Source organism: Telopea speciosissima, chromosome 9 (genome assembly GCF_018873765.1).
Source record: "Telopea speciosissima isolate NSW1024214 ecotype Mountain lineage chromosome 9, Tspe_v1, whole genome shotgun sequence".
Lineage (NCBI taxonomy): Eukaryota > Viridiplantae > Streptophyta > Magnoliopsida > Proteales > Proteaceae > Telopea > Telopea speciosissima.
Genome location: NC_057924.1, coordinates 59,367,995 through 59,388,201, shown reverse-complemented (window position 1 = coordinate 59,388,201; position 20,207 = coordinate 59,367,995). Strand labels below are relative to the sequence as shown.

The 20,207-nt window shown below is 37.7% G+C and overlaps 1 protein-coding gene across 1 annotated transcript in view; it reads right to left on the bottom strand.

Annotated features, from left to right (window-relative positions):
• Positions 1-3,599: 3,599 nt before the first annotated feature.
• LOC122638537 (pleiotropic drug resistance protein 3-like) overlaps positions 3,600-20,207 on the bottom strand; it is a 28,551-nt gene continuing 11,943 nt past the window's right edge. The window contains exons 12-23 of the mRNA XM_043831374.1: positions 20,077-20,180; positions 10,505-10,655; positions 10,249-10,383; positions 9,964-10,037; positions 9,539-9,871; positions 9,156-9,446; positions 8,167-8,250; positions 7,917-8,050; positions 6,920-7,147; positions 6,391-6,562; positions 5,553-5,807; positions 3,600-3,985 (exon numbers count right to left, since the gene is read on the bottom strand). Of these exons, the coding sequence (XP_043687309.1) occupies positions 3,719-3,985; positions 5,553-5,807; positions 6,391-6,562; positions 6,920-7,147; positions 7,917-8,050; positions 8,167-8,250; positions 9,156-9,446; positions 9,539-9,871; positions 9,964-10,037; positions 10,249-10,383; positions 10,505-10,655; positions 20,077-20,180 (2,228 nt within the window). The 3' untranslated portion in view covers positions 3,600-3,718. The remainder of the gene's footprint in view (positions 3,986-5,552; positions 5,808-6,390; positions 6,563-6,919; positions 7,148-7,916; positions 8,051-8,166; positions 8,251-9,155; positions 9,447-9,538; positions 9,872-9,963; positions 10,038-10,248; positions 10,384-10,504; positions 10,656-20,076; positions 20,181-20,207) is intronic.

Here is a 20,207-nt window from a genome sequence, read left to right as displayed (position 1 = left end):
ACCGATGACCTGAGCAATGAAGGTAAGAATCCACAGCTCTCCCTCTGCTCTTTCCTTCTTCTCTTTTTGCTTTCCCTCTTCTATTGGTATTCTCATAAACTCTACTGTAGATATATTATCAAAATTTTCATGATCTTTTATGTAGGACTTATCTTGCATCCAGTCCTCAATTCAATGCTCTTATAAAGCTAATTTGTGAGGATTCTGGTCAAAGACCATATTTGTGGTCTAAATCTAGGGATGCAACAAAACAAGAGGATGGAATGAACAATACCTGCTCGAGATTGAACTTTAAAGTGATTTACATTTATACACTTACAAGCTCCCTGAAACTTCCTGTGTAACTGTTCTCTGTTTTACTATCATACTTCATTTAGAAAACACCAAAGACAAACCATACATTAATTAGAAGCAGAGAGGAAATAAATATGTGGGCTAGAACTATAAAATTTGACCAAGAATAAATGTACCCATGGCAGTCTCCTCAGATATTTCCTTGCCTGAAAATAGAACCATGTACTGATCCACCCTCTTTGAGCTGATTCACATTGATTTACCCCTATATCAAATATCAATAGACAGTTCAGTAGGCTATGTTAACTACGTTTAAACTGCTCAATGGATTCTAAAAAGCTGCATATTCGTTGTCATCTCAGCATGTTGAATCAATGATTCTTCTATAATCAAATAGACAATTGCTATAGAGTAGTGGAATGTCTTAAAATCATTGAGCTTGCATACTTCGATTTGAGAAAATAAGGACCATGCTCAATGAATTCTAAAAGTTCCATATTCTATTTTATGAACTTTATGCTGATATTCTCACAGGTCTAATATTTTATCCTCATTATCTTACAGACTATGTCATCAACCAGTGTGAATAACAGCAACAATTCCCCCATGTCCATTAAGGTGTCAAAACTTAAGATTTCTGTGTCAAAAAAGGGCAACAGTGAGAATTTTAGTACACAATTGGAGGTGAAAGAAAAGTTGCAAAAGATGAGGGAAGAGATCTACAGTTTGAAGAATACAATTACTATGATGGGTCATATTGTAATAGCTATGTTTGTTGTGATTTTTGTATATTTTAGTGGAGAAGTTTGACAAAAGCTTATTAAGTTAGATCAAGGATTCAGAGCTATGTTTTTCAATGGAAGCACTTGGCTGATCCCTATTATCAATGAAATAGAGTGACTATTTTGCAAGCCTGGTGTACATTGCTCATTTTTTTTTTTTCATTAGTTTACTTGAATGTAATAAGTAACTCATCATCCATTCAAGAAATTTAAAGACAACATCACTGAAATCTTCTCAATTTTCATTCAAACAACATAATTCAGACCCATACAAGATTAAAACTAAATGTTTATTTTTTTGCCAATAAAAACCAAATGTTTCTCATGAAGAAATCACATTCAAATGTTTCCCATTTAAAAAATTATAACCAAATGTTTCGAAATTAGTACAAGCTCATCAAATATAGGAACTCTTATCATCCAGTTTCCCTATCAAATGTTACACCTAAAATTGTCTACCACCCTCTCTTCTTCTTGCAGCTCTCCTTGCTTTTAATTATGTTGCCTTCTTAGACATTTTTCTCTTTGCTTTTCTTCATTATTGACATGGGTGGCCGTAGAAGAACCTTGAGATCTGGTGATTCTCTGGTTGCATCCACATCATCATTCATTTTCTTTCTCTATACATGAAGAATAAAAGAAAAAAAACAATAGATATGATTAAAACTGTATAAAAAAATATGTCTAGGCTTGGAAGATGTTTGAATGATAATAACTTAACACTAGTTCTTTGGCTTGAAGATGGCCCCTTCCCTTGGACTGCAACTCTCTGGCAAGTCCTCTTGTTATGATGCCCCATTTCTTTGCATATGTCACACCGAATAGCAAAAGTCCTCTTCCTAAAGTCTCCAAGTTCTGCTTCACCAGCTTCCCTCCTGCTTTTTTTGAGTCTACTTGGTAGCCATTTTAATGGTGGAGGCTACCACACATCATTATCATCATTAACTTCCAAATGTTGCAAATCTAGTAGTGGGTGAATCATTTCCCTATGTGTCAGTCGGTATCTCTCTACGGTGCAAAATGAGTCACAGAAAACTTCAATATCATCCCTAATATGTCTGATTGTTGCAGTTACATGTTTACAAGAGATTCGTGTAGCATCGTATATCTTACAACAACAAGTCCTCCTATTTGGCAAATTTACCACAAATATTGGTATCCCATCTATAACTTCAAATTGCTTTTATCCCGATGGCATAGGTGTTACCCCCACTCCATAGTGCCAGCCTTTTCATATCTTTTATGCAATCTTCTCATCAACTTAATCCTAATCTCATCGACCAAGATTAGTATAGGTTTGCTTCTCAAGGGTCCTATCCAATGGTTGAAGGACTCGGTCATGTTATTTGTAATGTGATCACTCTTGGCTCTGAAGTCAAATGCATGTCTAGACTTAGACCACATTGAGGAATGATTATTCTTCATCAACCAGTCATATGCTTCATTGTCCTCCTTTATCCTATCCATCCCAACTATCTCACATTTTGAGAGAAGACTTCTTGGATGTCCTCATGAAAATCATTGTAGTTATTCAGATTTTTCAGTCATCATCAACTCCCTTTTACAATTTGAACTCTAGTTTTTATGGTGAGAGGGATTGGAGGATTTCTAACATTCCTTCAGATATTTCAGACATTGTCACAAATTTTACTCTAGTTTTTTTCTTTCAATATATTTTTGGAACAAGAGCAGGAACAGGAACACTTGTGATATTTATGTTTCTAGAGGACTCTTTATAATGATCGAGATTGGAGGCTTGAGCCTCCTCCCTAACTGAACTGGAATTTTTTTTTAAATTTTCCTATTTGTTTGAACTGATTTCTACCTTTCAGTGGTTATCTAGGAAACAAAAGACTCTGGATCAGAACCTAAGAATACATAATTTGCTCAGCCTAGTTCTTTCCCTAATTTTAAACAGTTTTTTTAAAATTAAAAAAAAAAAAAAACAGTACTTAATCTCAAGAATCATCCCAAGTTTTCAAAAGAATCTGATTTTAATTGAATGGTTACAATAAATTAATTTGTTCATAGTGTTAAAAACTTGATCAGGTCATGTGAATGATCTGGATAACTCTAGTTTAAATCCCCTCAACCGGCAGGTTTTGTTCAGTTTTCTATCTTGCCTTTTTCTTTCTTTCTTTTGAAAGATTACCATTTGGGTTCACCAAACTCCAATATTTTTTTGTTGGCCATCTCAAATCTATGACCCACCATGTAAAAGAGACTCCCCTTGTTATTCGATGGTCCAACTACTTAAAATAGAATTGAGTTTGACGTTTCCAAAATTGGACTTAGAAATTAGAATCAACACCTTGATAACAAATACACTTGATGTGAATACTAACCACATAGGCAATTACACTTTCATCAAAAAAAAAATTCTGTTCAGATGGTTCCTACCCTCCGTAGTTGATTGATAATAGAGTTTAATGTTGAAGGGAATTGAGACAGATGCTCACATTACACAATATGATACAACAAAAAAATTCTTCAAAATTTCATTAGAAGGTACTACACTTCAGAGATGGGTAACAAATGGGAAGTGTACATGAGCCGGCCATGAATAGCTTAGGCCAAATTTTGAACTACATTGAACCAGGCCAATAAAAAAATTTAATGATTCAGGTAAGGCTTTACAACATTTATCTCTTTTGGAAGTTCAGTTTTCCTATAGAATAAGCAAAGACACATGCAACCGTGAATGGGAATGCAATAAGAACAACAGCAACGACATCCAAGCTGTCATAACTGTACCCTAAGTATCCACTCAAGAAGGAAGATACAGTTTGGGGTTCACCAAATACCAATATCTCCTTCTGTAGATCTCCATATTGTGAAGCGAGGAGACCATTTAATGTCCAAGATGTAGGGCATAAATAATAAAACCAAATCCACCACACAGGAATTTGCTGCAATAAAATAAGCACACCACAATGCAAAACTAGATCAGTCAGTGTTTTAAACTCATGTCAATGCAGTAGTCCATCAAGCAGAGTTTACTTGAGACTTAAAGTTTATAACTATAGATCTAAGTATAATAGTAGAATGTAAATTACAAAAATAAATAAATAAATAAATTGGAGTATTAGATCATCAAACAATCAATAGAGGGAAGAAGAAATGAGAGAAGAAGAGAAGAAAAGGAAATCGATGGAAAGAAACTAAAATTTATGGCTAGGCTTAGATAGATCCTACTGTGAGCAAGCATTCTTATTTATAAGATCAAAACAATACAAATGCAAGATTACCCCATGTTAGCATAAATTAGGACCATCATAGTTGTCAAGGCGGTACATTATGACCCTCCCCAGACCCCACAATGGCGGGAGCCTCGCTCATTGGGTACACCCTTTTTATTGTTGTCAAGGCGGCAAGGCGATCCGAGGTAGTAGAGGGGTGCGTAAGCACTTAGGCGACCAAGCTGCCCAAGTGTTATTTTTTATTTTCCCTCTTTTTTAATAGTATTTAGTATGTTACAATATAAATCTTATATCATCAAAAAATCTACATTAAGCTACATCAAGGCATAAAAAATCAGTAGTTAGTCACACCAACTCATCAAAAATCAATATTAAATCACATCAAGTCATCAAAAATCAACATAGAACTAAAAGACAGCAGAACTGAAGAAGCAAACTATTGGAAGTTTGAAACAATCAAAATATACAATTGGTTTATACTGTTCTTGGAATTGGTTATTGTCATGGTATACCTAGTCTCACATTTGGTTTATACTGTTCGTAGAAAATATGATCTTATCTATAAATAATTAAACTGCTATCAATTTAGAGAAATGTTCTTGTTCTCTAAGAGGTTTTATTGGTCAAATGATCTTATTTTTACATGAGACTTTTTGTATTAGGTAGAGCACAAAACCAGCTTTCCAACAAATCCAAGATTGTTGGCATAAATAAGGGCCAAGGTGTTCGATACCACTAATGCGAAATCCGCCTAGAACCCAAAAAATCCGCTTGGATGCCTAGACGGCCTAAGCAATGCCTTGACAACTATGAGGACCATAATACCCTTAACTAAAACATAAAGAAACAAATCGCATAATACCCCTAACAATAGGAGTATGCAACACCCTTATCGGTAGGAGGGAAATTATAAGTACCTTAACATAAATTATATGACCGGTTTTAGTTGTTGGGTTTGACTTGTTCAGGGTTCAGACCTGATGTACCCAAAAGTTGTACTTCATTTTTTAATTTTACGATTAATAAAACTTCAAAAGGCAGCCATAGTCCTCAAAAAAAAAAAAAAAAAAAAAAAAAAGAATTACTTGATTTTTAACAGTAGTCAGGATTAATCAGGTTTTACAAAGTCTAGGAGTCAAATCAGTCAAGTAGAACTAGTGTACCTCTCAAGTCTATCAAAAGTCAGTCACATCTAATCAACGTGGAAAATTTATAGGTCAGGGTTTGCTGAAAACTAGGTAACTATTTCGAGCAAGAAAGTGGAGTAAACGCTTACCGGTTTGGGCATTAGATAGCCAGCAAATAGATTCAACGATGAGAAGAAGGCGGAGGACAATGTTGCAGCAACACGAACGCTTGGTGTCAGAGCTAAAAGCATCATTCCAAGGTAATTGAAGTAGGCTAGCACACAGAACATGGCATAGAAGTACCAAAATATCTTATATGCTGACGGGTAGTAACCAACCATGGGGTATGTGATAATGACATATATAAAAGTTTGAGTGAACAAATATGGAATCTCAATTACCACCTGCAGTATGCAATCAAACTCATGTAAGCTCAGAATGGCGAAAACTAGAAAAGCTAAGATTGATAGGCCAACACTAAAATAAAAAATGGGAAAAGGCCCCTGAGCCTAAGGCGTATACTGCACCTCCACACATTCAATATTTTATTATTTGTTTTGATGAGAGAGAAATAATGATTTAAAAAATCAATGTGTGAGGGTGTAGTGTACCCAGCTTGCTCAGAGAACCCTCTCCCATAAAAAATTTATACTATGACACAACAGGAGGAAGTACTCCCATGCATGACGTTTGGCAACTGTACAGCAAAAGCTGAAGTTGAAAAGGATGGAAACTTGTTAGCTTTTTCGTATCTTGTCCTACCATGTGCTTCTCTTAGACACAAGAAGGATAAAATTTTCATCCTCCAATAGTGCCATGTTAGAACAACTCTTATTAGAATCTCTAATGAAGTCCAGTAAAAAAGTAAAAACAGTAAAAAAGTTTATAGAAAAAGAACAACGATAGTATGATTTATTTTCTCTTGCCCCAGCGGCAAAACAAACTTGAGCCAAATCAACTAGATGAGTTTGAGAAACAGGTTTAAACCTGTGCAAATGAATATGCCCATGGAGAGTACATTCCGGCAGCTCTTTCCCTATAGAAGACAGTGCGCTCTGATGCAACAAATGGTAAGACTACAGAGGTGAGATTTACACCTAAGAATTGCACCGCAACAAACATCGCACCAAGTATATTGAGCAAGTCTTGCTGGGTATTTCTGCGACACAAAATGAAGAGAACTATTTTAGTAATGGGAATAATCTTGCAAAAAATATTGTCCATCTTAGGCTGTGTTTGTTTGTCAAGAAATGGGTAGAAAAGAAAAAAGCATCTTGAGAACACGAGAAGAGAAAAGAAAATAAATGAAAAGAATAAATCGTGCATAAGGAGACCACTTCATCCCTTAACCCTGCCTTTTATAGTGTTGCTCTGGTTTCAAGTGCAGGAAGATTAAGAAGTGGTTGAGGAATGAAGATGGTCTCCCTAGAGTTGCTCTTGAAGTAACAACCTGAAGTTGTTAGCTTTGATTTTTGTCATCTAAATTCTACAGTCCCAGTTGAGTAAATTGACTTACATCTTCCCCCCTTGCTTCCAGAACAGTATTCCAAATAGCACAGATGCAATGAATGTGAAAAAGAAACGTCTGAAATTGTAATCAGGACTTCTCCAGTAGGACAAGTATTGTTTCCACAAGCATGCTTTGAACTGCCCCCAACCATTTTGCGGAAAATAGGTAGAGAAATACAAATCCTTTGAACCAGGCGGTGGAGTACTCAATTGTTTAACAAGCTCTACATTGTCCCTACAATAAAGAATAAAATATCAGCTACAATAACATTTTACAATACCATGTTTATATCGATAACTAATCAATATTCTTTATAAAATTAGTTGAATTGTCACACTTTACTTTACCCAAAAAGAAAAAGAAGGAAGCATAGAAAAATGACATGTAAAGCTTTTTAACTGTCACCTCCAAGTCAAAACAATAAGTAAATGTGCTATTAACCCCATGTATTCAATCAAAGCCATAGCCTTAAAATCAGTTCTAACAAATGAGGAAAGTCTTTTCGAATAGTTCGTGGTCTATAATGAGGCGTCCCATGAATTAATGAGTCATAACTGATTTAACATGTATTGGTTGGATGTCAGAGTAGGAAATTGTAGTTCCATTTGAACGAAAAGACCCTATAATGCACCCCAAAAATAATATCTTTTGATTGCAACAACTTCTAGTGCATTGATACAAGCAAGAAGATACTGATTATGAAAAATAATTTAGAGATATAAAATGAGGGGATAATATCATATTCATATAATATAATGAACCTTTAGATTCAACTAGAGAATGTGTAGCCAACTTCCCAAGGTTAGGTACACAAGGATAACACACATAATGTAACGGGTTAGGTACACAAGGATAACACACATAATGTAACGATTGGATGGTGTTTAATATCATCAAATATACCTGATGTTGATGTGATCTTCAAAACAAAAAATCGGATGTACTAGATTTAGAATAGGATTACATTATTTTATTCTTTTCTCTTAGGAGGTGGAAGTTATACTTGTATAAATTTGAATCCCTGTAGATTTCGGCAAAATCAACACCAAGGTCTGCTTCTGCAGATATAGATGTAACTTCTAACATCCATGTTGCTGGATTGTAGTTGTCCTTAATCTTTGGTACCCCAGATATTTCCTGAAAAATAAAGAAGGAAAAGAAGGATTTACCAACCACTTGTTTCTGATCATAAAAGGCAGCATAATATATGACAATCAGTGAAAAAATAATATGTCAGAAGTTAGTAAATTTACCTCAAAATACTTAATAACCCTACATGAATGTTGACCCAATGGTCCAGCATAGATTAAGCGTCCTCCAGTTTTCATTAGAACCAACTGCAAGAATTGTAAAATGTGCAGTAGATAGATCAAAAACTATATTTCAAGATTACATCCGTAGCATTTTATAGCGAAAAATTCAAAAGCATAGTGTTTTCTAGAAGCTAATGCTTGGCTTGTTGAATCTCCAGGACTTACTAAAATATATTAATAGTCTTAACATATAAAAATATGTGCAGGGATCCAAATGAGCCTCATTTGGAAGGCGTTCCAATTTCCAACTGAAGCAGCTTTTATGCCATGAGGCATTGTTTGATGTGCCCAAGTTTTGTGGACATGTTCATATTATCGTTTTATCTTGGGTCACGTATCTAATCAATATGAGGGCTCTGCATGTCATTTTAGAGCTTACAAAATTCCAATTCGGTTTGGGAAAGAGGGCAGCTTAGGAACCTTGGAAAAAACAAAAGGGCAAAGATCCATATGGTGGGCGATGGTTGAGATACCCCCAAATTCAACATGGCACCTATCTGCATCTTTCTTCATCTGTCTGACAGCCAAATGTCCAGAAGAGTAATCCACAGGGCAAAACTAGATGCTTCAGTTCAAATGCCATCCAATTTTGCTTTGGTTGGCTACCTTCCAGAACTTGGTTTTGCATGAAAATTTAGTAGCTTTGAAGTGAAAATATTTGCAGCACCAAAGAAAATTGAAGATAAATTTGATGTTCCCTTGAACATACACGCAATAAATGTTACACACTCAACACTCCTCTTTGAGGCTTTGTTGAAATGGAACAAGGAAATTTAGGTGTCTGGTGCAGAAGTTCTATCCATTTGTAACTGCATAATATTAGTAGTGTTTGCACTACTCTAAGGGGTCACCACATCATTCTCAATTTCTAAGGTTTCTTATGTGGGGGGAGGGGGAGATTATAAAAAGTGCTTGAATTAATGATATACCTCATCAAATGACTCAAATATATCTATACTTGGCTGGTGGATGGTGCAAACAACTGTCCGTCCCATACTGACCACATTCTTCACTGCCCGCATTACAATTGCAGCTGCTCTAGCATCTAATCCCGAGGTGGGTTCATCCATGAAGATAATCGAGGGATTGGCAATAAGCTCCACTGCTATTGTGAGACGCTTACGTTGCTCGGTTGATAAACCACTGACACCAGGCACACCTACCAAAGTATCTTTAATTCCATCAAGCTCAATAGTCTCAAGGACTTCATTTATGAAATCCTGTAAAAAGCATTTCATGACAACTTCAACATTAGATTCTGCCCATAGGTATGGTACAAAAATAGCCTATCTCTAAATGATTAACGTCGTACAGCTTTTGTTTTTGAATCAATCTGAGGCGACAGTCGCAGCCAAGCAGAATATATCACTGACTCCTCCACGGTGATCTGTGGAGAATGTATGTCATTTTGCTCACAATAACCTGATATCCTAGCAAATGTTCCTTGAACCTTGGGGTATCCACCAATCTTAATTTCTCCTTCAATAGTACCACCAGTTTTTCTTCCAGAAAGAACATCCATAAGAGTAGTCTTCCCAGCTCCGCTGACACCCATTAATGCTGTAAGAACACCAGGCCTAAATGCACCTGTAATATCATGAAGAAGTTGTAGCTTTTTTTGTTTGAAACCCCGTTCTCTCATTGCCTGAGACCAATGAAATCAACAAAGTCATTTGATCTGACTTTCCTATCTAGTAAACTAAATTTACTGTAAAAAGATTACGTTAGTATGATTACCGTTGGAGTGTCAATGTAGTAATGAAGATTCTGAAAGGTCATTGTTAGGGGCACAAAAGGTAAGACCATCCTTCCTACAAAATCAACCATGGAATTCATATATAATGAAGGAAAAATTAGGATAACCAATACTAATAAGTAGGGGTGCCATAACAAAAATGGTGTTCATTTCTTTTTCTATTTTGAGGAGGTACTAAAAAAATGCTAGTTTTGTAATACTTTAAATGGTCAAGTGCCTATCACTCTCCTCGAAAATAAAATAGATAATTAAGACTATGGTCTCACCTCTTTTGGGCTCTGCAACATTTTCATGATGGCCATTAGTGGATTCCTCTTCTAGTGAATCATTGTTGCAGCCTTCTTTTCCTTGTATTTGAGCAAGCTTTTCATATGAAATAATAGCACGAGACATCCCAGGAGCTGAAGAACACAAAAAAATTGTATCATTTTATAGTAATTTTTCCTAATATTTTTTTATCATTTGTTGTAATTTTCCTTTTCATATAGCATATGGCTGTTAAGCAAATGAAGATGAACTTACGCTTTAAAAAAGTTAAAGCCAGCACATATCCAATATTGAAAAGTATTGCAAAGCCAAACAAGGCAGCAAGTGATATCCAATAAAAGTAGCTTCTGAAGTCCAGCCCATGGCTTTGAAGTACTTGTTGCCCTAAAGTAGTGTTTGTGGACATCTGTAGAGAACAGCAAATAAAATAGTACTAAGAAGGTGGTCCATAAATTTCTACTCAAAGCTAAGTTATTAGGAAAAGCAAATTGCTCATTCAAAAACTAGACTCAGTCTATAAATAAGATATTGGTCAAAGCACCACAATGATATGAGAGTATAATAGACCCTTTTGTTGGCTGCTTCTACTGCTGAATCTTGATGAAGATTCGAGTGAAATGTAAAGAAAAACAAAGAAACAAAATTCCGCAAAAGAAAGAGGGGAAGAAAGCTAGATGTTTCTTCTTTGTTGTAGTTTCTTGTTTCCTTCACACACTTGGATAGATTTTTACATACCTTTTATATGTCTGTTTCGCACACATCTGGGCCATACACCTGGACCCATCTTAAACATCAAGGAAAAGACACTAAAGATAAAAAACAGAGCACAACTTAAAAAAATACCAAAACAGGACATTAACTTCTACATTTCTTCCCCTTAATGTATTGTTCTTGAGCACCCATTGGTTGTCTAAATGCTGAAAATTCTATTTTGTAAGTGCTTCTGTAAAAATGTCAGCAAGCTGCCCGTGTCTTGCAAAACTTGAGTTGAATTTCTTTTTCTTCAATGGCTTCTCTAATGAAATGATGCTTGATGGGTATGTGACATGTCCAGCTGTGATAGACTGGGTTCTTTGCCATAGCAATGGCTAATTTGTTGTCACAACAGATATCAGTTCCTTCTTCTTGCTTCTCCCCAATGTCTACCATGATTCTTCTCAACCAAATTATTTATATATTCAGTTTCAGCTGAGGATTGAGCAACTGTTTGTTGCTTCTTAGATGCCCAACATAACACACCAGAACTAAGAGTAAATGCATAGACAGAGGTGCTTTCATATCCCCAACACAACCTCCCCAATCATTGTCACAATACACAACTAATTTCAATTCAAAAGTTCTGAAAAATATAATGCCATAGTTAACAGTCCCTTAAATACATCTCAAGACCCTTTTTGCTAATCCAAAATGGAAGTGACTTGGGTTGTGCATGAACCTGGACATTTAACTTACTGAAAACATAATATCTGGCCTTGTAGCAGTGAGGTACAGCATGTTGCCAATCAAACTTCTGTACATGGTACCATTTGCTTCCTTTCCACCATCATCCTTCCTCAAATTTGCACCCACCATTAGAGGTGTAGCCATGGGCTTGCAATTATACATTCTGAATTTTTTGAGGATAGCTTCAGCATACTTCTTTTGAGAAATAAAGACACCATCATCATCTTGATACATTTCTGATGCATTAGCACTTCCATGGATTGGCCTGAACCCATTTGGGAATCCAGACAGAGATCAGCCGGGTCCCATTTGGGTCTTTGAAACTAGTAGAATAATTAGATATTTATTTTTCTTTATTAGAGTGATATGTAATTTTTTATTATTTTATTATCTTTGGTAGAGATAGCTACGTAGGAGACAGCAGTTTCCTATTTTATTTTGGGTAAAGTACACGTACCCCCCTATAATGCACCCAATATTCCTCGTACCCCCCTAACATTCTGAAAAGTCCACGTACCACCCCTACAAATTCCACGTACCACCCCTACTTTACCCCCCTAATTCCAGATAAGTCCAAACCGTTAAGTTTAGCCGTTAAGTGCTAAAAACTTGACCATTTTACCCTTTCTTCTATGTTTATAAATTTGAAAAGACCTAATTGCCCTGACCTATTTGTTCAATTGTTCATAATACGAAAAGACCTTTTTACCCTAACCTAATTTGATAAGACCCTTTTACCCTCACTATTTGTTCTTAAGAACCTAATCCAATCTAATTACCAAAATGCCCTTACTAGGGCATAATTACTGAAATACCCTCATCTTCCCCAAAATGGTTTTTTATTCTTAAAATATCAACTTTAGGATTTGCAGGTCACGGCGGACCGCAAATGGGAGAAACTTAACTGCCCTTGGCCGATTGTCAAGCAACCATAGGCTAGCAGCCCTCTCTTGGCCGCGGGTTGCGATGAGTTTATGTGTAGTAGGGGGATTCAGGCCTTGGATTAGGATTGAATGATGGACGAACTCCATATCCATGTTGAACTGCTGTCATCGAGGGTTCTCTCCCTACACTACTGAAAAAACTAATTTGATGAGTGGGAAAGAAAAAACATGAAAACATTATAGAATCGAGAAAACTCAGAAAACAGTGATTTTTATGTGTAGCAGGGGGATCAGGCCTTGGATGGAGCCCAAGTTTTGGTTGAGTGTTAGTCCTAGGGTTTCCTGTGAATCCCCAAAACAGTGGTAGGATCTGATTAGCAAATCCGCCTGAACTAAAAAAACACTATTGCTAAAACTGGGACACACAACAGGGGAGCCGCAAGTCTTAAATTAGAGAATAATAAAGCTTCTAAGAACAGGGTTTGAAACTTTGAATATCAATAACAGGAATAGGATCAGAGACATTAAACCAACTCAAATCAGAGATTAAACAATCGATTGATAGGGATAACAGTACCTTTTTTTTTTGCCCAAAAAACAGAATATGAATGAATACGAGTTAATGGTTACTTGTTAATTATTAATTAGCAGAATTGGAACAAGAGTTAACCACACTGTTAAAAGACATGAATAATTCATCAAATCATTAAAAGTATCTCTACCAGGGATGAGATTTCAGATAGAGAGAGTCTCCGTTTAGGGAAGGAAGGAAGTCCTTTTCTCTTTCCTCCCTCTCGAGTTAAAAGCTCAAATCCATTGGAATTATCAAGCAAAAAACCCAACAATAGGCCTCGCAATCGTTTCGGAGTGGGATGAATGCAAAAACTCTTGAAGATTCCATTGAAACATATGAAAGAAAACCAAAAAGGAAAGGATTTTGAGATGGAGAGAGTAAACCAGAAAAAGAAAGGATTTTGAGATGGAGAGAGAAAACCAAAAATAGAAAGGATTTTCAGATGGAGAGAAGTTAGGGCAAAAAGGATTTTGAGATGCAGAAATCAGAAAACCTCTCTCCAGATTCAGAGAAAAACCATTTTGGGGAAGATGAGGGTATTTCAGTAATTATGCCCTAATAAGGGCATTTTGATAATTAGATTGGATTAGGTTCTTAAGAACAAATAGTGGGGGTAAAAGGGTCTTATCAAATTAGGTTAGGGAAAAAAGGTCTTTTCATATTATGAACAAATAGGTCAAGGCAATTAGGTCTTTTCAAATTTATAAACATAGAAGAAAGGGTAAAATGGTCAAGTTTTTAGCACTTAACGGCTAAACTTAATGGTTTGGACTTATCTGGAATTAGGGGGGTAAAGTAGGGGTGGTACGTGGACTTTTCAGAACGTTAGGGGGGTACGAGGAATATTGGGTGCATTATAGGGGGGTACGTGTACTTTACCCTTTTATTTTAGTTACCTAGATTGATTTAGTTTCCATATTTATGTTGGAGTCTTTCTTATTTATATGGATGTAATCAACACTTTTAGACAGATTGAAGATGGAATACAAAATTGAGTTTCATGGTACCTGTGTGGCCCGTGAGATATCTCCTTTCTCTCAACACTTTTAGAAAGATTGCAGGTGCACTACCTTGGATTGACCCAAACCCGATTGGGAACCCAGATGGATATTAACGGGTTCAGTAGGATATTTTACTTTTTGGTCTATCTTGTAATTGGGTCCCTTAGGAATTTGATTTATTTTATAATTTCTTTTTATTGCTGTTGATGGAGAAGAAGAAGAAGAAGAAGGGGGGGAGAGAGAAGAATGCACTTGCACACCAAAGCCACGCAGGCTACTCAAACCACAATTCAACTATTCCATTCTATTCAATCTGTCTTTCTCGATTACAAGCTGGTGTTTAAAGACGAAAATAAAAGACTCCAAGACTCCTAACATAACTCTAATATTGAAATAGAACTTGACTCTATCTTGGACTAAAGAAAATAAAATCCTAACTCTTAACTCTACCACGACTCCATCAACAGCAATAAAAAGAAATTATAAAATAAAGCAAACCCCTAATGGACCCGATTACAAGATAGACCAAAAAGTAAAACATCCTACTGAACCAAAACTCAAACTGGACCCGGTTCATCTCCGTCTGGGTTCCCGAAAGGGTTTGGGTCAGTCCAAGGTAGTGCACCTGCATCAAGCGGGTATATGACTTTCTCACAGGGTTGAACCCGGAGAATGATCAAATCCGAGTTCAAGTTCTTGGTCGTGATAACTGATAAGTTCCCTACTCTACTTGAGGCCTACAATTTATTCCAACATGAGGAGCGTCGCCCCTCAGTTATGATGCATTCTATTGTACCCACCAGATCAACACTTGTTACTACTCAGACGGATCTGAGCATTCCCAGCAAACCGGCTGTTCCTGCTAAAGAGCCGGTTAAGTGTGACTATTGTGGGTGTCCTCGTCACACGAGAAAGACTTGTTGGAAGCTTCATGGTCGTCCTAAAGGTCGGCCTGGTAATAAACAAGGGTCATCTCACCCTGAGGCTCAGCTCTCAAAGACTGCTGATAGTTCCTCCTCAGCAGCTTCTCCTTTCTCCTCAGAACAGATGGCTGCTCTTCAACGTATGATGACCAAACTTGGCACTACGGCTCCTACCATAGCTTCTTCCACTAAACCAGCTTCTAATCTCGCCCAATTAGGTATCTTCCATGTATCCTCCCCTACTAGTCCATCTTGGCTTCTTGATTCTGGAGCCTCTAACCATATGACTAACTCCTCGGATATGTTTCGTTCTTATCTTCCTTGCTCTGGTAAAGACAAGGTCTGGATTGCTGATGGCTCCCTGTTTGCTATCTCTGGTAAAGGTTCCATTTCTTGTCCTCCCTCTAAACCTTTTTCTTTTGTTCTCCATGTCCATAACCTTTGTGCAAACTTGCTCTCCATTTATCGCCTTATTGTTGATCTAAATTATTGTGTTCACTTTTATTCTACCCATTGTGTCTTTCAGGATCTGGCAACAGGTACGAGATGGGCTAATATTACCTGGACCCGGATATCAGTAAATCATCCTCCCCAGTTCCTGCTCATATTGCTTGTGAAGAAAGTGTTGTTGCTCAACTCCATCAGTGGCATCCCGATTCGGTCACCCCTCTTTTCGAGTTTTACGCTATTAATTTCCATACTTAATGAAACATTGTAATGTGGCTCGTTTTCCTTGCAATATCTGTGAACTCGCTAAGCACACTCGATACCCTTATTTTCCCAGTGATAATAAAAGTACTACCTTCTCTATTATTCATTCAGATGTATAGGGACCTTCTAAATTTGTTGCTAGGGGTGGGTTCCATTGGTTTATTACCTTCATTGATAATTGTCCCGGGTTAACCTAGGTTTATCTTCTCCGGTCTTTCCATTCATTTCACACTATGATCAAGACTCAGTTTAATGCCCAAGTTTTTACAAAGCAATAATGGTACTGAATACATTGATGGTTCCGTCCTCCAATATCTTAATGAGCATGGCATTTTGTCACAGACCTCCAGCGTTCGTACCCTAGAACAGCATGGTACCCCTGTTCCTTGATGTTTAACCCTCGTGTTCCCAAATTTTATTGGGGTGATGCGGTTCTTGGTGCTGCCTTCCTTATCAATCGGGCTCCCTCCAGCATCCTGGACTTCAAAACTCCAGTTAGCATGCTTCTAGATCCCTCTATTTCTTCTCACCTCCCTCCTCGGGTATTCGGCTGTGTGTGCTTTGCACACAATTCTTTCCCTTCTCGATCTAAATTGGATCATTGGACCCTTCGTTGTATCATCCTTGGGTATTCCGCCTCTCAAAAGGGATACAAGTGTTATCATCCTCCTACTTTCCATCTACTGGTCACCATGGATGCAACTTTTCATGAAAATGAGTTCTATTACCAATCTTCTCTTCAGGGGGGAGAGTATTGAGTAAGAGCTTCCTTCTCTTGTGGTTGACACTATTCGGCTTCAGGGGAAACAGATGATGCATCTGGAAAGGGGGAATCTGATATCCTGTTAGTATTTGATATCCCTTCGCCTCCAAAAAAAAGGGATTTGATCACTTACTCTTGATAGAAGGAAAAGCCCATCTCCAAACCACCAAGTCCACCTATGCTCCTGGCTCTAGCTCCTCCAACTCAATTATCAGGTAATCCATCCTCTTCTGATGATGCTCCTATTGTTGTAAGAAAAGGAGTTAGATCATGTACTCAACACCCTATCTCCAATTTTGTTTCCTATGAATCATGTCACCTTCCTATTGTGCCTTTGTTTCTACCTTGTCTTTTGTATCTAACCCATAGAGCTAGAAAGAAGTTATTACTGATCCTAAGTGGAAAGATGCTATAGTGGAAGAAAAGCGGGCCTTGAAGAAGAATGAAACCTGGGAGTTGGTCCCTCATCCTGAAGCAAAAAAGTCAATAGGCTGCAAATGGGTGTTTACAATAAAGCAGAAGGCAAATGGAACAATTGAGAGATATAAGGCAAGACTGGTTTCCAAGGGCTTCATCCAGACCTATGGGATTGACTATCAGAACACATTTTCCCCTCTTGCAAAGATCAACTATGTTCGAGAGCCACTGTCCTGTGCTGCAAACCGTGGATGGAGTCTCCAACAATTTAATGTAAAGAACACCTTCCAAAATGGCGTTCTTGAAGAAGAGGTGTATATGGAAATTCCTCCAGGTATTTCCTCCTCGTCTACAATTGTCAAGGCATGTAGATTACGGAAGTCTCTCTATGGTCTCAAGTAGTCACTACGGGCTTGGTTCAATAGATTCTAGAAATCTATGTTACAGTTCGGTACAAGCAGAGCCATGCTGATCATATTTTGTTTGTCAAACACAAGGATGGAAAGTTTATTGCTCTTATCATCTATGTGGATGATATAGTGATCACCGGGAAGGATGATGACATGATGTGGAAATCTCCTTGTTGAAAACTCAGTTATCTACAGAATTTGAGACTAAAGATTTAGGACCTCTTAGATATTTTCTTGGGTTCGAAGTAGCCCGTTCCAAATAGATCTTCTTCTGTCAAAGGAAATATGTCCTAGATCTTCTCAGTGAGACAAGGATGCTAGGATGTAAACCTACAGAGTCTCCTATTGAGGTCAATAATCAACTTAGCTGCAATGGAGGAGAAAAGGTTGATAAAGAGAGATATCAGCATCTTGTTGGCAGATTAATCTATCTCTTACATACCTGGCCTGATATTGCCTATGTTGTTGGTGTTGTGAGTTGCTTCCTTCATACTCCCCAGACCAGTCCTCTTGAAGCGGTTTATATTAAGATACTTGAAGTCAGCACCAGGAAAGGGCATTTTATTCTTCAACAACGGCAATTTGAAGTTGGAATGCTTTACTGATGCTGACTGGGCCGGATCTATTGATGATCAACGCTCCACTACAGGATATTGTACCATCCTTGGTGGCAATCTGGTTGCCTGGCATACCAAGAAACAAGTAGTCGTATCCAGATCCAGAGTGGAGGCAGAATATCAAGCTATGGCCCAAGGAATATGTGAGCTTATCTGGCTTAAGGTGATACTTGAAGACCTGGGACTGACATCCAAGGATCCTATGAGACTCTACTATGATAACAAGGCGGAAATCCGGATTGCCCATAATCCTATTCAGAATGACAAGACCAAGCATTTTGAGATTGATAGACACTTTATCAAGGAGAAGCTCGAACAAGGCTCAATTTGAATTCCTTTTATCACTTCAAAGAACCAGCTTGCTGATGTCTTCACCAAGGGCCTAACTTCTAAGCCATTCCATCCTATTATATTCAAGTTTGGCATGAGGGATATCTATGCACCAACTTGAGGGGGAGTGTTAAGGATTGACTAGATGTCCAGATTCATTGTATGTCACGGTTCATTATATGTTAGGATAAGAGTGATGACTCAATCTTACCTATCATATCATATTTGTAATTGGTTGCATATCTATAAATAAGAAATGGACTCCGTCATTCAAGACAAGCCAAACTACTCTCTCAACCTTCTCTCTTCCTCTCTTCTCAACTACCGAAGGTAGGAGGCCTAGGGGGTGAAGAGGATTCAGGTCATGACATTGCTAAGATCCTCAAACAAATTTGGCGGATTGATTCAGGAAAAGAGAGCCTTTGGGTGTTTTGGGTTTGTCACTGGTATTTGATGATATACCTCTTTGGACTGAAAAGCAGTTACAGAACTGCTCTTAGGTGTGGTGTAATATATTGAAGTACCATTCTAAGGCGGAATGCATGGTTTTACCACGTCATAGGTAATGGACACACAACTCGTATCTGGCTTGATCCTTAGAACCCAGATGGGGTTCTTAACAGATATGGGGATAGGATCCGGTGTGATGCCAGCTCTCGCAGATTGGCCCTCACTCATAACTGGCTCGCGATGATGACTGGAAGACCCGGGTCCTCCAGTCTCCTTGTACCTGCAACAGATCTGGGGAAAGCTTGACAACATCACACACCTCTCATCAAGTGATCTAGATAGGGTGGTTTAGACAGGGACTACTTCCATGTGTATTCTCCTCTAAATCGGCCTGGCACCATATCAGACAACAGGCCAGTGAGGCCACAAAGGTAAACTGGGCTGGATCAGTTTGGTTTCCCTCTAATATCCCAAGGCATTCATTTATAGCTTGGAGATGCTTAAAGGATGCACTATCTACTACAGATCAGCTCCTCAAAAGGAACATCCATGTGAGACGTTTTTGCTGTTTCTGCAGACTTGAGAGCCGGAATCATCTATTTTTTTGCACCTTTACAGCCCAGGTTTGGAAGGAGGTGCTTAGGTTATGTTCCACCACTCTATCCTAGAGCAGCAACATAATGATAGTAGATCATTGGGTTGCCAAAACTTTTGGGGGGTGTGGCAACATTGTAGATATTCGTAAGCTTGTGTTTTGTGCTACAGTGTATCACATTTGGAGGGAGCGAAATGGTAGACTAACTCGTAAGACAAGACCGAGGATGGCCATTGTCCAAGACATCAAATCTGTGATTTTGGACAAATGTCGATCCATCACTTTCCAAGGGAAGCCATCTCCCTGTAACAACAGACTTATGGATCAATGGGGTGTTTCTATGATACATATGCCCCCTTGACTTAGTTCTTGTATCTCAGGAGTTCCCCTTTTTGTTCTTATGGATGTATGCCCTTTGAATTAGGGCATTAGCGCCCTATTTTCCAGAACAGTTTCTTTCTTTTTTTTTTCTTTTTTTGAATAAATTGATAAGAATGATGTGAAAAAAGAATTAGATTGATTCACTGAAATTCTTCTGACATATATCTTTTATAAGAATTTATCAAACCAAATTTGCAACATATATTTCTGTGAAACACAATGCAATGTTCTCATAATATTTATTTAGCAATATTTTCTCACAATTTCATGAATATATAAATTAAGTTCCTGAATATAAGAACTAATAAATTAGATAGGTATTGCTCACCTTTTGCCACCGAGGAGCAAGAAATTCATTTACAGTTATGCCTATCTCAGCATATGTCAATGGACAAACCCAAAAACCCCACTTTATCCAAGTAGGCATGTAAGCTGCAACCAGAACAGTATTAAGCACAA